This window comes from Hoplias malabaricus, chromosome 12, assembly GCF_029633855.1.
Source record: "Hoplias malabaricus isolate fHopMal1 chromosome 12, fHopMal1.hap1, whole genome shotgun sequence".
In the NCBI taxonomy this organism is placed as follows: Eukaryota; Metazoa; Chordata; class Actinopteri; order Characiformes; family Erythrinidae; genus Hoplias; species Hoplias malabaricus.
In genome coordinates, this window is record NC_089811.1 from 10,193,844 (window position 1) to 10,211,343 (window position 17,500).

At 40.0% G+C, this 17,500-nt stretch overlaps 2 protein-coding genes across 6 annotated transcripts in view; one reads left to right on the plus strand and one right to left on the minus strand.

The window, feature by feature from the left end:
* Positions 1-5,009, plus strand: part of LOC136710982 (guanine nucleotide exchange factor DBS-like) — a 7,447-nt gene extending 2,438 nt beyond the window's left edge. The window contains exons 2-9 of the mRNA XM_066686915.1: positions 327-405; positions 621-678; positions 1,005-1,123; positions 2,181-2,246; positions 2,528-2,602; positions 3,127-3,236; positions 3,713-3,829; positions 4,602-5,009. Coding sequence (XP_066543012.1) covers positions 327-405; positions 621-678; positions 1,005-1,123; positions 2,181-2,246; positions 2,528-2,602; positions 3,127-3,236; positions 3,713-3,823 — 618 coding nt within the window. The 3' untranslated portion in view covers positions 3,824-3,829; positions 4,602-5,009. The remainder of the gene's footprint in view (positions 1-326; positions 406-620; positions 679-1,004; positions 1,124-2,180; positions 2,247-2,527; positions 2,603-3,126; positions 3,237-3,712; positions 3,830-4,601) is intronic.
* A 977-nt stretch (positions 5,010-5,986) lies between these two features.
* Positions 5,987-17,500, minus strand: part of phf11 (PHD finger protein 11) — a 12,250-nt gene continuing 736 nt past the window's right edge. Inside the window, exons 2-16 of one of the 5 annotated variants that reach the window (XM_066641379.1) lie at positions 17,481-17,500; positions 14,883-14,987; positions 14,673-14,806; positions 12,619-12,724; positions 12,192-12,275; positions 11,340-11,362; positions 10,157-10,200; positions 9,851-9,930; positions 9,212-9,240; positions 8,625-8,692; positions 8,461-8,507; positions 8,091-8,187; positions 6,969-7,472; positions 6,508-6,579; positions 5,987-6,410 (exon numbers count right to left, since the gene is read on the minus strand). The exon at positions 17,481-17,500 is cut by the window's right edge and continues 127 nt beyond it. In XM_066641379.1, the coding sequence (XP_066497476.1) occupies positions 6,328-6,410; positions 6,508-6,579; positions 6,969-7,472; positions 8,091-8,187; positions 8,461-8,507; positions 8,625-8,692; positions 9,212-9,240; positions 9,851-9,930; positions 10,157-10,200; positions 11,340-11,362; positions 12,192-12,275; positions 12,619-12,724; positions 14,673-14,806; positions 14,883-14,987; positions 17,481-17,500 (1,496 nt within the window). In that variant the 3' untranslated portion in view covers positions 5,987-6,327. Of the gene's footprint in view, positions 6,411-6,507; positions 6,580-6,968; positions 7,509-8,090; positions 8,188-8,460; positions 8,508-8,624; positions 8,693-9,211; positions 9,241-9,850; positions 9,931-10,156; positions 10,201-11,339; positions 11,363-12,191; positions 12,276-12,618; positions 12,725-14,672; positions 14,807-14,882; positions 14,988-17,480 lie in introns of all 5 variants that reach the window. The other 4 variants (XM_066641378.1, XM_066641380.1, XM_066641382.1 and 1 more) reach the window with 4 other exon arrangements.

Sequence of the window (17,500 nt, forward strand, 5' to 3'; positions counted from 1 at the left end):
ACACACTCTATCAGATTTGTGTGTGACAGACGCCTATTTTAAGGTGCTAACAACTTATTTAAGGAGCTACAACTACTTTGTAATATATATTTGAATTCATCCATTTCTCACAGATATTATTTTACACTGGCACTTTTCACAATGTTAATTATTGGTCGATATATCGGATGAATTCTGTCCAAAACAAAAATGGGTCTTTAGTTAATTAAAAAAAATAGACAATAAACATGACTTGGATAAGCCCTTACAGATAATGAATGAATGAATAAGCAGATTTCTGTCAAAACCATCACGTTTGTGTTTTTTGTGTGTGTTTCTAAACACAGGCAGCATCTGAGGAGACAAAGACTGTGTGGGTGAGAGAAATCCGGAAACTTCTCACTGGACAACTGGAGGCCTACAGAGGTACGAGAAAAGAAAAAGCTGTTATTTTATAATTCAGTATCTACTGATCATCTAATACGTATTAAGTGGACTCTAGTGTAATATTTACTGATATCAGATGTCCAATACTCATTAATCTGACCCTGAATCCATAAATGTACTGCACCAGCGTGTATGTGTGTGTGTGTGTGTGTGTGTGTGTATATATATATCCTTCGTATATCCTTTTCTTACAGAGGCCCGTCAGCAGAGGGCCACTGACCAGTTGCCATCAGAGAACAATTCTCTGGACAGGTGAAACACACACACACACACACACACACACACACACACACACACACACACACACGTAAACAGTGTATAAAAAAAAAGACCTAAAAGAAGGGAACTTAAATTTTGTCATCTTCCGTGTTGTTGTTTTATTCAGTGTAAAACTGAACTGGTCACTTCTGTGTAACTCATGTCTAACAAACTTTTAAACAATGAAAGTTAGGACACTCATCAGTGTTACACACTATAAACAGAGCAGTCTGGCTCTTCCTGTGCATAAAAGTTCAATACAAACAGAAACTAAATTTTACAAGCAATGATTTTATTATTATATTTCTGTATATTGACAGATTGGTCCGGGACGGGCAGAACAGTGTGAAGGATGGACGACTGGATCGGCAGATGACAGAAGAAGAAAATGATAATGAACCTAGCAGCCCAGACGACAGGAAACAAATGAAAGCAACGGGTAAATTCTAAGATAAACCAAACTCATTAAAGACTAAGCATCACTTAATGGACCTCCGTGAATATTTCACATTATTTTAGTTACTGACAGATATAAGTATGAATTAAATGAAAATAGCAGCTTAATTTGCTTTAAAACTGACAATTTTATTAAATTGACGGAAAAACCCGAGCTCTCTACGGAAATTCTTGAACGCAACCGTGACGTCACTGGTGGACAACAGCTGAACAACGCCGCGGTAAAACACCGTTATGACTGACTGTAATGACAGTATCTAGCTAAATAACCAACATTATTCATGACAATAGCCTAGCAATAAGCTAAACTCAAATGTAGAGGTACCGTTATTCTTGTAAATGTGATCGAAGTCGAACTCGAATTCATCCGACACTATAAACCTCCGTAATGCAGCTACGTAGCCGAGTATAATCTGAGCCACCGAGTTTAGCAAGTCAAGCTAATGTTAACTAACACCAACTAAAACAGGCGAAGTGAGTGTCCTTACCCTGTTTACCTCCATGTTACAGAGGCTCTTGAACACCTTTCGTTGGTGTCCTTACATGCCCATAGTGTTGGAAAAGCGCCAGTGAAATGAGCTACAGATAACGGAGTGAGCGGATGGTCCTTTCCAAAGTGCCCGTTTAAAGTTGACAAATTTAGTCCATTTTCTGGATATTTTGGGATCTTTGGGCCATTTGTGCACAGATGTCCCACTGTACATTGAATGATTGCAGCCAAAAACAACACATCTTTTCATCATTTTGCATTAAATTAAGTGCAGCTTCTAGAGTTGTTGTCCACCGTCTACGTCACAGGCAAGACGCCTATTAGAGTTTACGAACACCGTTTGTGGGGAGAACCAACGGTCTTTTAAACCTTATTCCTTCAATTAATAAGAAATAACATGTTTTCTGACTATCAATAAACACAAGTTAGGAACTCAAATTCCACTGTGTTTATTTGTTGGACACTTTCATAGAGCTGGTGCTTAGCCTTTAAACTCAATTCTATTGTCAGATTACTCTGGATTTATCTGCTACTTTTTTGTGCTCTACAGGGTCTTTCTCCATCGCTGAAGCCAAAGCCAAGCGTCAGGAAATCAAAAGTGACCCGACTCCATTAGGTACCCTGTATATAAAGCCCCCTTTTTCTTTTCTTAATGAAATGCTTTTGGAAATCTCTGGTCTCACTCCTGCTCTTTCAGCAAACAACACCCAAACCTACATATCAAAATAAAAGCTGCTTTTACCCTCAAAGCAAGCCTCTGTCATATACTATACAGTTTAATACAGGTATAATCAACAGTTTAATAATAAGTGTAATAGAGATATATTATAGGTCTTTGAAAGCTAGGGCTGGCTAATAAGTCCTGATGGCTCTCTGATTGGTGGTTTTCCCTCTCAGAAACAGGGCCACACCCCTATTTGGGCGGAGTCAGGAGGTTAAGTACATCGAGCCTGTTTCCGAATCGTAGGAGAGGTACTCGCACACTGCCAAAGGACACACACACTTGCACGGGTGCTGTTGGTTTTGGGGAAGCATGTGCTTGTAGGTTCATATTTAGTGTGTGAGTCTCTCTGAGGTCTTCCCTTAATTCCTCACTCCAGCGGCTTGAAGCATGCTGTGTATGAGACTGGTCTCTGATCACTGTTTTGTCTCCTGTCTCGGACGGTTTTAGGATGAAGGTTTGGATAAGCAGGGGTTAAACTGGGACAGTGTTATGTGAGATTCTCAGCACTGATGATGTGAGAACAAGATGCTGAGGTTACGTCACACTGGTTTTTCAAAATTGAATATTTGGATTTCACAAAAATACGTAAGGAATTGGTGTTTATATTTATTACAGATTATAGTTCAGATAAACCACAGTGGCCCAGTTTAACCCTTTGTTAGTAATCGTTCTTTTCTTCACCTCCTGACATCGTGATCACACTCTTGTCTTCACTCCCACGCTAGCCTCTCTTAAGCTCTGGTAAAGCTCTTGTTCTCTGTCCTTGCCTCAGGATGGACCAAAGGCTCTCTTTCATTGGATGCCTCTGTGGAGCATGATGGGTATTTCAGTGCTGAGGATCAGGTGACCTCTGATCCTGAGGAGGAACGGGAAAAGAAACAGGTGTGACGATGTGTATGTGTGTGGGTGTGTTTTCATAGACCACAGAAATTTAATTTTGATTACCCACCATTTTGGCACAAGTTATGCAGTTATTATATTAAATATTTTATGTGTTGACAGAATTTAGCCACAGTGTATATGAACCCACAACTATGACCTTAAGCTCAAGTTGTGGACATTAAGCAAGCCTTAAAAAAGTAAACTGTGTCTGTATTTCTTAGTTTCTGAGACTGGTAGATTCAGTAGGCCTTTCAATGGCTGTTTTCAGGTGACAGTAAAGGTTAAATAAATTTAAAGCAAGGAAACGGTTGTATGCAAATTATATATTTACATAAGTTGTTGATTTTCTAGGTAAGAACCCATTTCTGAACATCTATGCTATAGTTGGGGTTTTCTCAATAAGTTTGTTGCCTGTAGTGCCATTTCACCTGAGCTCTAACTATTGAAGATATACAGGAACGCTGTGTATTCGACAGGGGAGGACTAAGGGAACGCTTCTTTCTCAGTGTGTAGGAGGAGCAGAGAGTGAGAGGGGTGTAGGGGAAGAATCCAGACTGCCTTCAGAAGCCAAAGATGGACACCACTGAGAAGAAGTGAGTAAAATCAAACACGCTGTCAAATTAAAAGTGCACAGACACAAGGCATTTAGTGGATTTTAGTTCTTATTTACCCCCCCACCGTAGTATGCTGAATAAAACTAGAAAATGGCAGCACTGTCCATAAACTTGAGATAAGCATTTAAAGCGTGATAATCCAAGCTTGTTTATGTGTGTTACATTAAAAAGAAAATGGATTAGGTCTTAAAATAAGTATTTGTATTATTAACTTTGTGATTACAAGTTTAATAGACCTCAACAGATACACATACAAAAGTTGCCTTATGTTTAATCTGATACATATCATTGCTGTCCAAAGAAAAATATTTATCTTCAAAATAGTAACTTTAGAGGGGGAAATTGTATTAAATAATTAAATTTCAGTGAAATTTAATAAAGTAAATTTGGAGCATTTCTAATGGCCCAACTGCTGTGTTAAAATTATTTAGTAAACTTAGAAATGGAGATACCAGTTTTTCTTTGGACACCGAATATTGTAAAACCAATGGCACAGCTGAGATTTGAGGGAAAGATATTTGAAATTTCAGCCTTTGTCGGCCATACACTGGACACTAACAGCGTTTTCAGCAGCTCATTCTTACCTCGTGTCTTCTCAATCCCAGACTCTTTATGGCTGTAATATTTAGAATTAAACATATTAGGTTCTATATTAAGCCTTAGATTTCAGAGATGTAATATACAATATAATGTATTTGCAATACATATAAAAACCAAATAAAAACTTCTCTTCCCTCTCTTTACTTTCCAGAATGCTACGATTCCAAGAGCCTCTATACCGGACAAGAAGGGTAGCTCTAGTCTTGGACAAACACCTGTTGTTAGTTTTACTCCCACATAGGCCACAACAGCACAGATTATTACCCATTTCATAGAGCAACCTGAGCCAATACTTGTACACACACTCTTCCGTGCTACAAGGTTCATATCCCTTTAACTAGCATGAAACTTTTATGGTGGTTAAGTCCAAAACTCATCCGTAGTGAACAAACTGAAGTCAACGTTCCGTCTGCATGAGTAAAGTCTTAACCTCTGTGGAAAACTGAGCATATCATATATGCAGATTTTATTGTGACATGGCTGTGACTGCACTGGTTCACTGTGTGTAAACTCTGTCATTGTCTCTGTTGTAGATTTGTTTGTATGTGGATTTAAAGTAAACCTCAATCTGAGCTCTGAGTTCTTTGTCGTTTTTGATACAAAATTATAAAACATTACTGGGCTGCAGGGTGGCGCTGCAGGTTGTGTCACTGCCACACAGCTCCAGGGTCTCAGGGTCCTGGGTTGAACACTTGCTTCGGGTCACTGTCTATGAGGAGTGTGGTGTGTTATCCCTGTATCTTTGTGGGTTTCCTCCAATAGGTCCACAGGTGTGAGTGACAGGGTGAGTGTGTGAAACTGTCTACAGGTGTGAGTGTGTGAGTGACTGGGTGAGTATGTGAAACTGTCCACAGTTGTGAGTGACAGAGTGAGTGTGTGAAACTGTCCACAGGTGTGAGTGACAGGGTGAGTGTGTGAAACTGTCCACAGGTGTGAGTTACTGGGTGAGTGTGTGAAACGTGAAACTGTCCACAGGTGTGAGTGACAGGGTGAGTGTGTGAAACTGTCCACAGGTGTGAGTGACAGGGTGAGTGTGTGAAACTGTCTACAGGTGTGAGTGTGTGAGTGACTGGGTGAGTATGTGAAACTGTCCACAGTTGTGAGTGACAGGGTGAGTGTGTGAAACTGTCCACAGGTGTGAGTGACAGAGTGAGTGTGTGAAACTGTCCACAGGTGTGAGTGACAGGGTGAGTGTGTGAAACTGTCCACAGGTGTGAGTTACTGGGTGAGTGTGTGAAACGTGAAACTGTCCACAGGTGTGAGTGACAGGGTGAGTGTGTGAAACTGTCCACAGGTGTGAGTGACAGGGTGAGTGTGTGAAACTGTCCACAGGTGTGAGTGATTGGGTGGATCTGTGATGTACTGGCACTTTGTCCAGGGTGTGTTCTAACCATACACTCAATGATTTGGAGTAGGTTCCCACCATGACCCTGATCACGATGAAGAGTTTCCAGAAATTGAACAAACGAATGAATGAATGAATTACCCCAGGCAGGTTTACATCTAAAAAATGTTTTAATACAATTCAAAGCTGTAACTAGACAATCTCAAAATAAAATTACATGATTAAATAATAAAGTGACCAGTGATCAAACAAACCTGCCTTTTTTAATTAAAAAGAATATAAATGTATAAAAAAATGATCGTACAAATATGAGGGTTACATTTCCCTACATGCCTAATAATAAAAATACAACCAAATATAACCACATAGCTATGTATCCAAAACTTTGTAGACAATCACAGTAGACACAGATATTCAACTATAAACCCAGCGTTGATTAAACACAAGTGCCTCAGGCAGTTGTGGATTATGAACATGGGGCGATTCATCCACAGCTACAGATATTTCACAGAAATACAATTAAAACATAACCTCAACTGAGATGATTCAGCACAGCCCTGGCTTCCCTCAGAGCTTCTTTTTTCCTCCGCAGCTCCTGCTCTCGTTCGTCAAAATCTGTAAGAACAATGGAGATGATATGGTGGTAATATTAATACTACAGAGGAAATAATGTACGTTATGTAGGTGCATGTTTGATGGAGTGATGCTGAACCTTGCTCCAGTTGTTTGAATATTACGGGGAGTTTTCCTGATGCTTCCAGTATCTTCAGAGAGATGACATTTTCTGAGGAGTCCACATTAATATACATTAGAATATAATAGAGATAATAGAAAAACAAAACCAAAAACTTTTACTAACAAAGCTAAGGGGTCCACCAATACCACCTTAAATTGTGCAGCAGTAACATGCAGGCACCTAATTCAAATCTATCTTTACTCTTTAAATAGCTTAGTAGTTACACCCTGGCACCAGTCCACCTTAAATGGAACAGCTGTTACTCTCAGCTGTCTCCTAGGAACCAGAGTTTAGCTGCTTGAACATTTAAGGTGGAATGGAAAATTTTAATAACAAGCTGGCAAAGTTGACAGTTGAACATCAACAACAACATCCACCTTAAACTGAGTGCATTCACATGTAATAAAGGGCATGTCTGCAAACGTTCGGACACTGACCCTGCTGTGTGGCCTGTTGGCTCTGGACCCTCTCCGCTAAAGTGCTGAGCTGTTGTGTGAGCTCTGTGAAAATTGCCTCTGTGCAGCCCACCTCGTTACATCGCCTCCAGAAAAGGACGGCGGCTGTTTCTGAGACATTCAGCTCCTGGAGGTTCTCTGGGGGCGAGGGGGACTTGGTGGAGCACTCTGGTAGTGCAGTAAGGTCCAGAGGCTGCTCAGTGAGAGTTGTAGTTGGTTCATCTGCCATGTTTAAAAGTGGTGGGTCCTGGGATGATTGACGAGAAATCTGCTTATATGGATCTGCCTCATCACAGGGGGGTACTGTGAGACTAGAGCAGGTTGGTAACTCCTCAGGCTCAGCTGAGACATCCCCCAGTGGATGGGAGTGGACAGATGAGAGGCTGGGTGCAGGTGAAATCTTTTGAAGCGAGATTGCGTCTGGTACGTGCTCAGGGGAGGGTGGCGATCGATTAGAGTTGCAGTCCACAGGAGTAGTGGCTGGATCTGGCTCAAGAGAAGTAGAACACAACACACTGCTTTCTAGACAGAAAGAAGAAAGACTTGATTTAACAAACACTGAATTTGACACGCTAGAAACATATTTGTCTTTTAGTTTTAAGAGACACATGAAACCAACCCACTGCTTCTTTTCAAACTACAGCTAATGCAACATCAGTGAAGAGCTTAACATGCTGGAGGGGAATGAATACTATCCAGATGTATTACATCAGGTGACAGAGGCGCATGCTAACTAGCACCATGGGCGAGACCGTCCCATGCACCCAGAGAGCAGGTCTTGTCTCCTGACACAAAGTGTCAAAGTGTGTCAAACATCAGCAAAATACACTTGTGGAAGTGCTAGAATTAACAAGCAGATTTTACAGAAAATTCTTTTAAAGGAACACTTGAAATAACAGCTGTAAAATCACAGCTTGTGTTATGATGTTATGCAGAAGCTTATATACACTCTTCTTCATCTTCTTTCGGCTGCTCCTTCCTTTCAGGGGTCACCACAGCGCACCCGCACCATCGACCTAGCGCAGTTATTACGCTGGATGCCTTTCTTGACGCAACCCTCCCTATTTAAGAGCTTATATATACTATGGTTTATAAAAGATATACCTGATTCAAGGGAGGGTCCTGAGTCCAAAATAACCGTAAATGACACCATTTCTTGATGGTATTCAGGTTGTAAAAGACTCTGGGATTCATTTGAATCCTAAGAGACAGAGAGATAGAGATAAAGAGAGAGAGCAGACTGAGCAAATAAACAAAGCAAACAAAGATTCACAAGCTAGGGGTCACATGTTATTGAGTTAACATGGGACTATCATTTCATCCTGGTATTTTGGGGCAATTTGTCCACAACATTTGGGAACCCTTTCCTTAGTTTGACACAGACCTGAATTTCTCAGAGCTGTGCGAACGCTAAACTCAGACTTCAGCCACTTGCACATAATTCTACATTATTCACCAGTTTGATAAGACTCACCTTTTCTATGTCTGTGTCATCCCCATCTCCGTTAGGAAGGGGCTCAGCTTCAGGCCAAAACACAGAAGACCCATAAAGTGTTTAGTTTTCAGCAAATTAATTACTGTGTGTTCACAAACTGTGATTTAGTTTCTCTTAAACACACAACTACACTCCACAGGTACCTGAGTCAGCTGCTTCAGGCTCCGCTTCATCAGACTCCATGGCTGAATGGGCACTGTGATCTAGTGTTCTAGATAAATGAACAGAATATATAAATATTTTTTTAAACCACACTTGTTTACCTAATGACGTCATGCAGTTACCCATGATACATACATTCTTTACATGAGTCATTTAACCACAGTAAAGTACAGCGGAAAGTGTCTCTGAGGTGGTTTGGTTATAAAATATAAGATGGAAAATTAACCATGGTATTATGTTAGAAATGAAAGAAGCCATTAATAATATTAATATTTATATTAAATATATTTAATTGAATTTGATACATAAGTAATATCGCTAATGCCTAAATAGCCCAATATATCATGATATTATTTTAGGGCCATATCACCCACCCACCCCTAATATATACACACACACACACACACACACACACATATATATATATATATATATATATATATATATATATATATATATATATATATATACACACACTTATATACTGATACCATTATTGTAGTATTATGGTGCAATATCATGCATGTCCATGAAGCATTTTTTACTGTAGTATGAGATGCATGGTTACCTTTTGTCTTCAGGGACAGGAGTCGAATGCTGAAAGCAGAAGATGAAGGAGATTTAGGAATTTAGAAAGTTACACTGTACAAATGCTTGAATGAACTCTGTAGGAAAGGATGGACCCACAACAAAGCAACAAAGGTAGTATTTTTCCCGTGAAGTTTAAAATTCAAAATCATTGTGATGTTCCACTGGGAGATTAGAGCCTCTGTCGTTGCTATTTTGCACTCAGCACTGCAAACTACAATATGTAACTTGTGTAGGAGGACAGGAAACTATTCCCCCTCCCTCCCACTTGATTTCAGGACAGTGCTGTAAACGTGAAAAACGCTCCACAACTGTAGGCGGAGCCCAGTAGCAAAAATACCAAATCTTACTTAGTGTTCCTTTAAGCCAAAGATCATCCTACCCAATACCAGAAGACAGTAGTGGGCTTCAATGTGCAAAGCCCCTCAGCAATGGGCTGTGGAGAAGTAGAACGGTGTTCTCTAGAGTTGGAGTTACTGGGTGCTTTTGAATCAGAACTCATCACTCAACACCAGTACTGACGGTCCTTGTGACTAAAGATCATAAACTAAATTACTAAAAATGAGAAAAACCACATGAATAAGGGATTAAAGAAATAAAAACTGAATGCTGGATTTACCTTGTGCTGTTTTGGGGGAGGGTTATCCTCCATATCAGATTCTATCAATTCATTCGTCAGGTCAATTTGAGGGATTTCATCTGGTGAAGACAAAACAAACACTTTATTCAGAATTCACTTGCCATTTTATTAGAAACTCCCAAGTTATAAAACAAAATACAGCCCACATATTGCTCACAGGTGTAGTGCAGACGGGATAAAGTGTATTATCTATGTGTCACACAAACATGAAACCCGCAAAAAACAAAATCCACCACTTGAGCGGCACCCTTCTCTACTGAGAAACAGTTAAAAACAATGTACTACCATCAGAGAAAGCCACTTCACTCTTCCGTTTCCTGCCTGGGAACCTTCAAAGAGACAAAGCAGAAGATCTGAAATGTATTCTGTCTGTAACATGAAACCCAGAGAATGAGGTACATTCAAGTATGAGGAGTTTTATGTAAACAGGACAACAAAGAAAAGGAAGAATAACTAAGGAGATTATAACTAAAACCAAGAGGAACAAACAAAGCACGCAAGGGTTAACCCAAATAGCTGCCATTCCAGAATACTCATACAACATGTCAGGGTGAGGCATGGGCAGAAAAAGGGCTTTATTGCATGCAGGGAAATACAGGGCACACAAGAGCATCTGTAACAACATGGCCGACAGCTCTCAGATGGAACAGAAACCCAGAGCTGAACAAGAGAGGACTGAAAGAAGAAACAAACACCAAAACAACACAAAAGCGCATGTACAAGACAGAAAACAAAACAAGGTTGACCTTGAAAGTGAAATTCTAGATTTAAGGAGCATGCAAGAACTAATGGTGATTTTTCACTGCATGGTGAGTCTACTGGACTCGACTCTCTGTTTGTTTTTCCACAACCACAGCCCCTCCCTTCCATAATGTAGCCAGTGTCCTCTCAAAACCCCATCTCTAAATGGAACAGTGGGCTTTGGAGTCCACAACAATGGTGGTGGTAATGTTAAGCGTTGTTTACTCATAGAATATCGACGTGTTGTTGTTGTTGTTTGGTCAGTTCAGTTCAGTAGAGTTTGTTCTTTCCTTGTATCCTGGATACTTTTGCCAGCCACCGATCCGAGGAGCGTTTGAACCTCTTCAAAAGACCACGGCTTAATTTTACGAGCTGCCGTCGTGAGTCGGATAAAAACAAATGTGATTTCTGCTGCAGCTGGAGATTTTACAGAAGGCTGATTTCTGCTGAAGGTGATGATTCTCTCTGGCCTATCAGCGCTCTGCAAGATTTACACATCACATTTTGGTCCCTACTCACACATTTAGAACTATGAAGGAACAGGTACGAAAAAGAACCTGGTTCCAGTTTCACAACAAAAATTTACCTGATGGAAAGCAAAAAAGCAGAGTAAAATCGAGTTGAGTAGAGTACATACCATACAGTGGAAAAGTGGCATAATTAACCCACATGTTAACACATGCACATGCGAATACACACACACACACACACACACACACACACGTACCTTACAGGTATATCAGCATCACTCTGAAGAAGAGTGGAAAACATAACATAAACATAAACATGGAGTAGAAATCAGCTACCTGATCATAGCAACAGTTTACAATAATCTAAACTCAAAATCAGAGACTATCCTTCATTCAATCTGTGGACACCTACTCCACCAGCCTTTCTTCTCAAAACATTAAGACTGTTGTGTGAGAATTTGATGGCATTAGCCACACACCAACACATTCCAAATGCACTGAATGGAGCTCCATCACTCCAGAGAACACAGATCCACTGCCCCACAGATCAATGGCAGGAGGGTTTTATATTTATTATAATTTGTTATTATTATTTTACTCTTTTAGCATTTGACATGGTTATCCTTAAGCTCGTGTGTAGCTCCAGAGCATCTAATTTCACTTCCATGACTTCTACGAAGAGACAAACATGTTTGCTACTTTGTTTTGTCACTGACTTTGACAGTACTCGGATTTACAGCAAGTTTACGTTGTTTATCTGCTGTTCCAGAGAAGATTCTGCCCTCTACACGCTACACTGTTACTGTGTAAATGAACACATTGGAGTGCAGGTTAAATTCCATTTTCAAAGTTTTTCAGGAACACTAGGTAATTTTAAAATTACTAAGTAGTATTAAATTTACAGATTCAATGAGCTGTAATAAGCAAAATAGAGCCTGTATTGTTGCTGCTCCATGCTCAGCACTGCAGAAACTACACTATGTATGCCTCCCCTTTGATTTCAGGACAGAGCTGTAAAAGTGAATTACAATCTGCAACTTTAGGGGGAGCCCATGAGCAAAAATATAAAACATTACCTAGTGTTCCTTTAGCGATGATGACTCTCTTACCTGTGATAACATCTGGCTGCTGTTTGCTTTATTCAACCCTGCTCTACTGCTCCGCCTTACTGCTCTGTTTCTGCTCTGTCCTCTCTGAAAGGCCAAAACTCCCCCACTCATTTATTACACACGAGGAAAAAACACTAATATTCAAAGATGATATGTGTTTGCTTTTGAGTGTCTTTAAAACAGCTGTAAAATAAGAGCAGCCTCTAAAAGGCATAGGGTTAGGGGAAACACCCAGGTTATTAGTTCTGGATCAAAAACACTGTTCCAACTCACACCAAACACATTAATATAAAAAGATTGTGTATATATATATATATATATATATATATGAAATCCTGATTATAAAAGTGCTTTACAGTCCAATGCTGGAGAACATTATACTACTTTAGCTCTCTACCTTTAAACGTGTGTGTGTGTGTGTACAGACCTCAGATGATGTTCCTCCACCACTGTTTTCTTTTCTCTTTGAGCTGTTGGAGTCTGAATTACTGGAAACTTTGGCAGGTTTCCGGTCGTGCTTTGGGCAGAATAACCTGAAAAAAGCAGTACATTTTAAACCACAATTAAAGGCTAAGCACCAGCTCTATGAAAGTGTCAAACAAATAAACACAGTGGAATTTGAGTTCCTAACTTGTGTTTATTGATCGTCAGAAAACATGTTATTTCTTATTAATTGAAAGAATAAGGTTTAAAAGACCGTTGGTCCCCCCCCCACGGTGTTCGGAAACTCTAATAGGCGTCTTGCCTGTGACGTAGATGGTGGACAACAACTCTAGAAGCTGCACTTAATTTACTGCAAAATGAGGAAAAGATGTGTTGTTTTTGGCTGCAATCATTCAATGTACAGTGGGACATCTGTGAACAAATGGCCCAAAGATCCCAAAATATCCAGAAAATGGACTAAATTTGTCAACTTTAAACGGACACTTTGGAAAGGACCCTCCGCTCACTCCGTTATCTGTAGCTCATTTCACTGGCGCTTTTCCAACAATATGGGCATGTAAGGACACCAACGAAAGGTGTTCAAGAGCCTCTGTAACATGGAGGTAAACAGGGTAAGGACACTCACTTCGCCTGTTTTAGTTGGTGTTAGTTAACGTTAGCTTGACTCGCTAAACTCGGTGTCTCAGATTATACTCGGCTACGTAGCTGCATTACGGAGGTTTATAGTGTCGGATGAATTCGAGTTCGACTTCGATCACATTTACAAGAATAACGGTACCTCTACATTTGAGTTTAGCTTATTGCTAGGCTATTGTCATGAATAATGTTGGTTATTTAGCTAGATACTGTCATAACAGTCAGTCATAACGGTGTTTTACCGCGGTGTTGTTCAGCTGTTGTCCACCGGTGACGTCACTGTTGCGTTCAAGAATTTCCGTGGCGAGCTCGGGTTTTTCCGTCAATTTAATAAAATTGTCAGTTTTAAAGCAAATTAAGCTGCTATTTTCATTTTAATTCATACTTATATCTTTCAGTAACTAAAATAATGTGGAATATTCATGTAGGTCCATTAAGTGGTGCTTAGCCTTTAAATACAACATTCTCGTGATGATTCTGTTTCAGAGACATCAGAGACACATAGAGAGAGGGGTACTCCTTACAACAAGGGAACACCTAAAGTTGCACCAAAGCAAAAATCAATAACTTTTATTTACAAGTCACGTGGTCATGTAGAGTTTGTTTATCAGTTCAATTTTTAAAATGTTTGAGACTAAATCCGGAAATAGGAAATTGGGTGTAAAATATCCTTATTCCGTTTTTTACATAAAAAAAAAACAGGAAATGTATCTCTTTCCCTAATTTTCAAGTTTTTCGTTTCTGCTCCTTACAATCTGCATTTCAGTAAAAATTAAAAACGATACCAAACAAATAAACAAACAAAACAGGCAAACATGCATTTATTTGTCTGTAATATATACAATAAAATGTGTCTTCCACATTTAACATATCTGTAGCAGTAAACATACACACACACACACACACACTCTACCATAAACCACAAAGTAAATGTGAGCGTGGAAACCCTGTATAGACAGTGTCACTGTGCTTTCTCAAAGTGCAGATGGTGTGACTGCGGTGGCTGTGTAAATGACGCTGCTGCTCTGTGTCTGTGTCTGATGTCAGCCTTTGACATGTATGATGATGTTATTGACAATTTAGGAAGTGGTTTATGTGCAGAGATATACAAGCATGCCAGTCTCCCCTGCGCTGGTGGTAGAGCTCTTCCACTTTTATAAATTGAGGCATTCTTCCTGAACTTCATATCGTCAGGAGCAGAAATGAAAACAAATGGAATCTCGTGTCTTTACAATGCACCATATGAAAAACTGAAATAATGAATTTTTACAACCAATTTTTTTATTTGTTTTTGGGTTTAGCCTGAGATGGTCAGACCCACCTTGTTCGGAAATTAAATAAATGAAAGTTGGTCTCAGATTTCTGCACAGTACTCTATGTTAGAAAATGTAGGCTTCTTACATGTAGGTGCCTTTGGACTGTTTCTCCACAGTTCTTGAATTGTCCTTTACGGCACATGGGTAATGATAGGAACGATGACATGATGGCAGCTCACACCCCACCGTGGCTCCTCTTTTCTTACAGAAGCTGCATTTCTAATAATGAAGTCATAATTATCAACAAGGTGGACAGGCACAAGTATATATTTGAATGGACATATGCGACACATACTAGTTTAGCTCCTCTCCTAATTTCTTTTTTCACATCTTCCACATCAAAGCCAAACAGGTCGTCATACGACGGAGACTCCCTGCAGTAGATTCCAGAAGAATACAACTGAAAAACAAAGCAAATTCATTTTCATTTCAATAAAAAATTTATTTCTTCATCTACTGAAACCACTACATCCTGATCAGGGTCCCTGTGGACCTTTGGAAAACTCACATATTCACCTTCAATTCACCTACCAACGTGTGTTTGAACAGTAGGAGGACACCAGGGCGCCATGAGTTATTAGAAATTATCCAGTATCTTATACACATAATTCAGTATCTACTAAGTACTATATTATTAAATTCATCCATCCATTCATTATCTGTAACCGCTTATCCAATTCAGGGTCACGGTGGGTCCAGAGCCTACCTGGAATCATTGGGTGCAAGGCGGGAATACACCCTGGAGGGGGCACCAGTCCTTCACAGGGCAACACACACACACACATTCACTCACACACTCACACCTACGGACACTTTTGAGTCGCCAATCCACCTACCAACGTGTGTTTTGGGACTGTAGGAGGAAACCGGAGCACCCGGAGGAAACCCACGCAGACACAGGGAGAACACACCAACTCCACACTGACAGTCACCCGGAGGAAACCCACGCAGACACAGGGAGAACACACCAAACTCCTCACTGACAGTCACCCGGAGCGGGAATTGAACCCACAACCTCCAGGTCCCTGGAGCTGTGTGACTGCGACACTACCTGCTGCACCAACGTGCCGCTATATTATTAAATATTTCTATAAATATTATATATTATATTGTTCAGTAAAGGTTTGGGCTTTCTTTGGACCTATTTGTGTAAGCATTAATAAGAAACTATCATTAATCCAGTAAATATTATGAATTATTGATAAATAGATCATTAATTGTTCAAGGTCCTAGGAAATATGCAGCATAAAACCCCACAAATGCAGTAGCTAACAGAAGAATTATCTGTGCCACTCCAATGCTTGGGTTATTCTTGGAACTTTTAAAGTAGTCCAGTAAAGTTACACTTAAAGTACAGTTAAAAACCGATCCATGTCTCGTGTACTCAGGACTGGGGACAACGGTGACAGCCATGGCCTAAACGCTCGAGAAGCAGTCTTGGTGTAACACTGGGTGGAGCTTATGGAGGTGGGCACAAATGCAAAAACAGAATTTATTCAGGACTAGGAAACCAAATAAAACGAAGGAGAACCAGGAACGACTAAAGAATACAACAGTACAAGAGACTGGAATTAAAGAACTAAGCAGGACTTGGCTAACGTTAACAGAAACAGAGGACTAAATACAAAGCTAACGCTAAGATAAGGGGCTAAAGCATATGTAATGTCCACCAATCACGACACAGACAACAAACACCTGGGAAGGAAAACAAGAGGGCAGGGCAACAAAGGAAACACAGGTGGAGACACTGGTACAAGGCGGTGTTGGGGGTGGGGTGGGGGGGACTAAATGGGAGACCAGGGCCAAACAAAACAGAGCCATTTTAAAATAAAGCCGGAAAACAAGAATCAGGGCAAGAGCATGACACTTGGGACCCAAAAGAAAACTGGGGGTGGGAAGGAGTGAAGGAACAACACTGTCTTCTCCCTCAACGTGTGTATACATGTATCCATGTGTGTGTGTGTGTGTGTGTGTGTGTTCACTGCCATAGATGGGTTAAATGCATAGGTAAGATTGTACATTGTGCAACATCAATAAAAGCATGTTTCTGTTTACCAATTCAGACTGAATCTCTCTGGGTGAGGGTGTGTTCTCTGATTATACGACAAAGCACTTCTTAAAGTCACTCTGGAAAAGAGGCTTTCTATAAAAGTCTGCCTTAAAATGTTGACTTCTTTGAACTTGTACAGTCTCCAAAAAAGGTACAGTAGAGGTACATTATCAGCCAATATTTACACAAAGTGTAAATGTACCTTTAAAGGTACAAAAGTGTTCACATCCAGTTTACATTACATTTTCTTCTCCAGCAGGAGAGGTGAATCTTTTCATAATATTTCATTAAACAACTGTGTAGAGTAATAGAACATAAGTCATAAATATGAAATGAAGCGTATGAAATCAACAGTTTGATCTACAACTGTAACAGAATAAGGTACAATTACATTCCATAACTAAAAGGTACTGAATCTTTACCCCTGAGGTTACCACCACAGTGACCGTTTTTCTGAGAGTGTAGGAATAAACTGAAGCAGGGAGAGACACAGATTTAATGCTCTGACATCTGATTACAGAAGTTAACACAATGATAAATGAAGGCAGCAGAGGAACCAGCATTTAAACTGAGCTAAACATGAATGGCGGCACGGTATGAACAGTATGAATGAATGGTGCAGCAGGTAGTGTCGCAGTCACACAGCTCCAGGGACCCGGAGGGTGTGCGTTGGACTGCTATTCTGCCAAGATCTGTCATTAAATAAAAATACACACTTCAAACTACAGTGTTTTAACTTTTAATTGAAGTCAGTTTACTTGTCTGTTCTCTAATATGTAATGAAGCCTATATGTTTCCTACTGAGACTAAAGGTACAGTAATTTAACAGAAACCTGACCTTACCAGACAGTTCTGATGAGCAT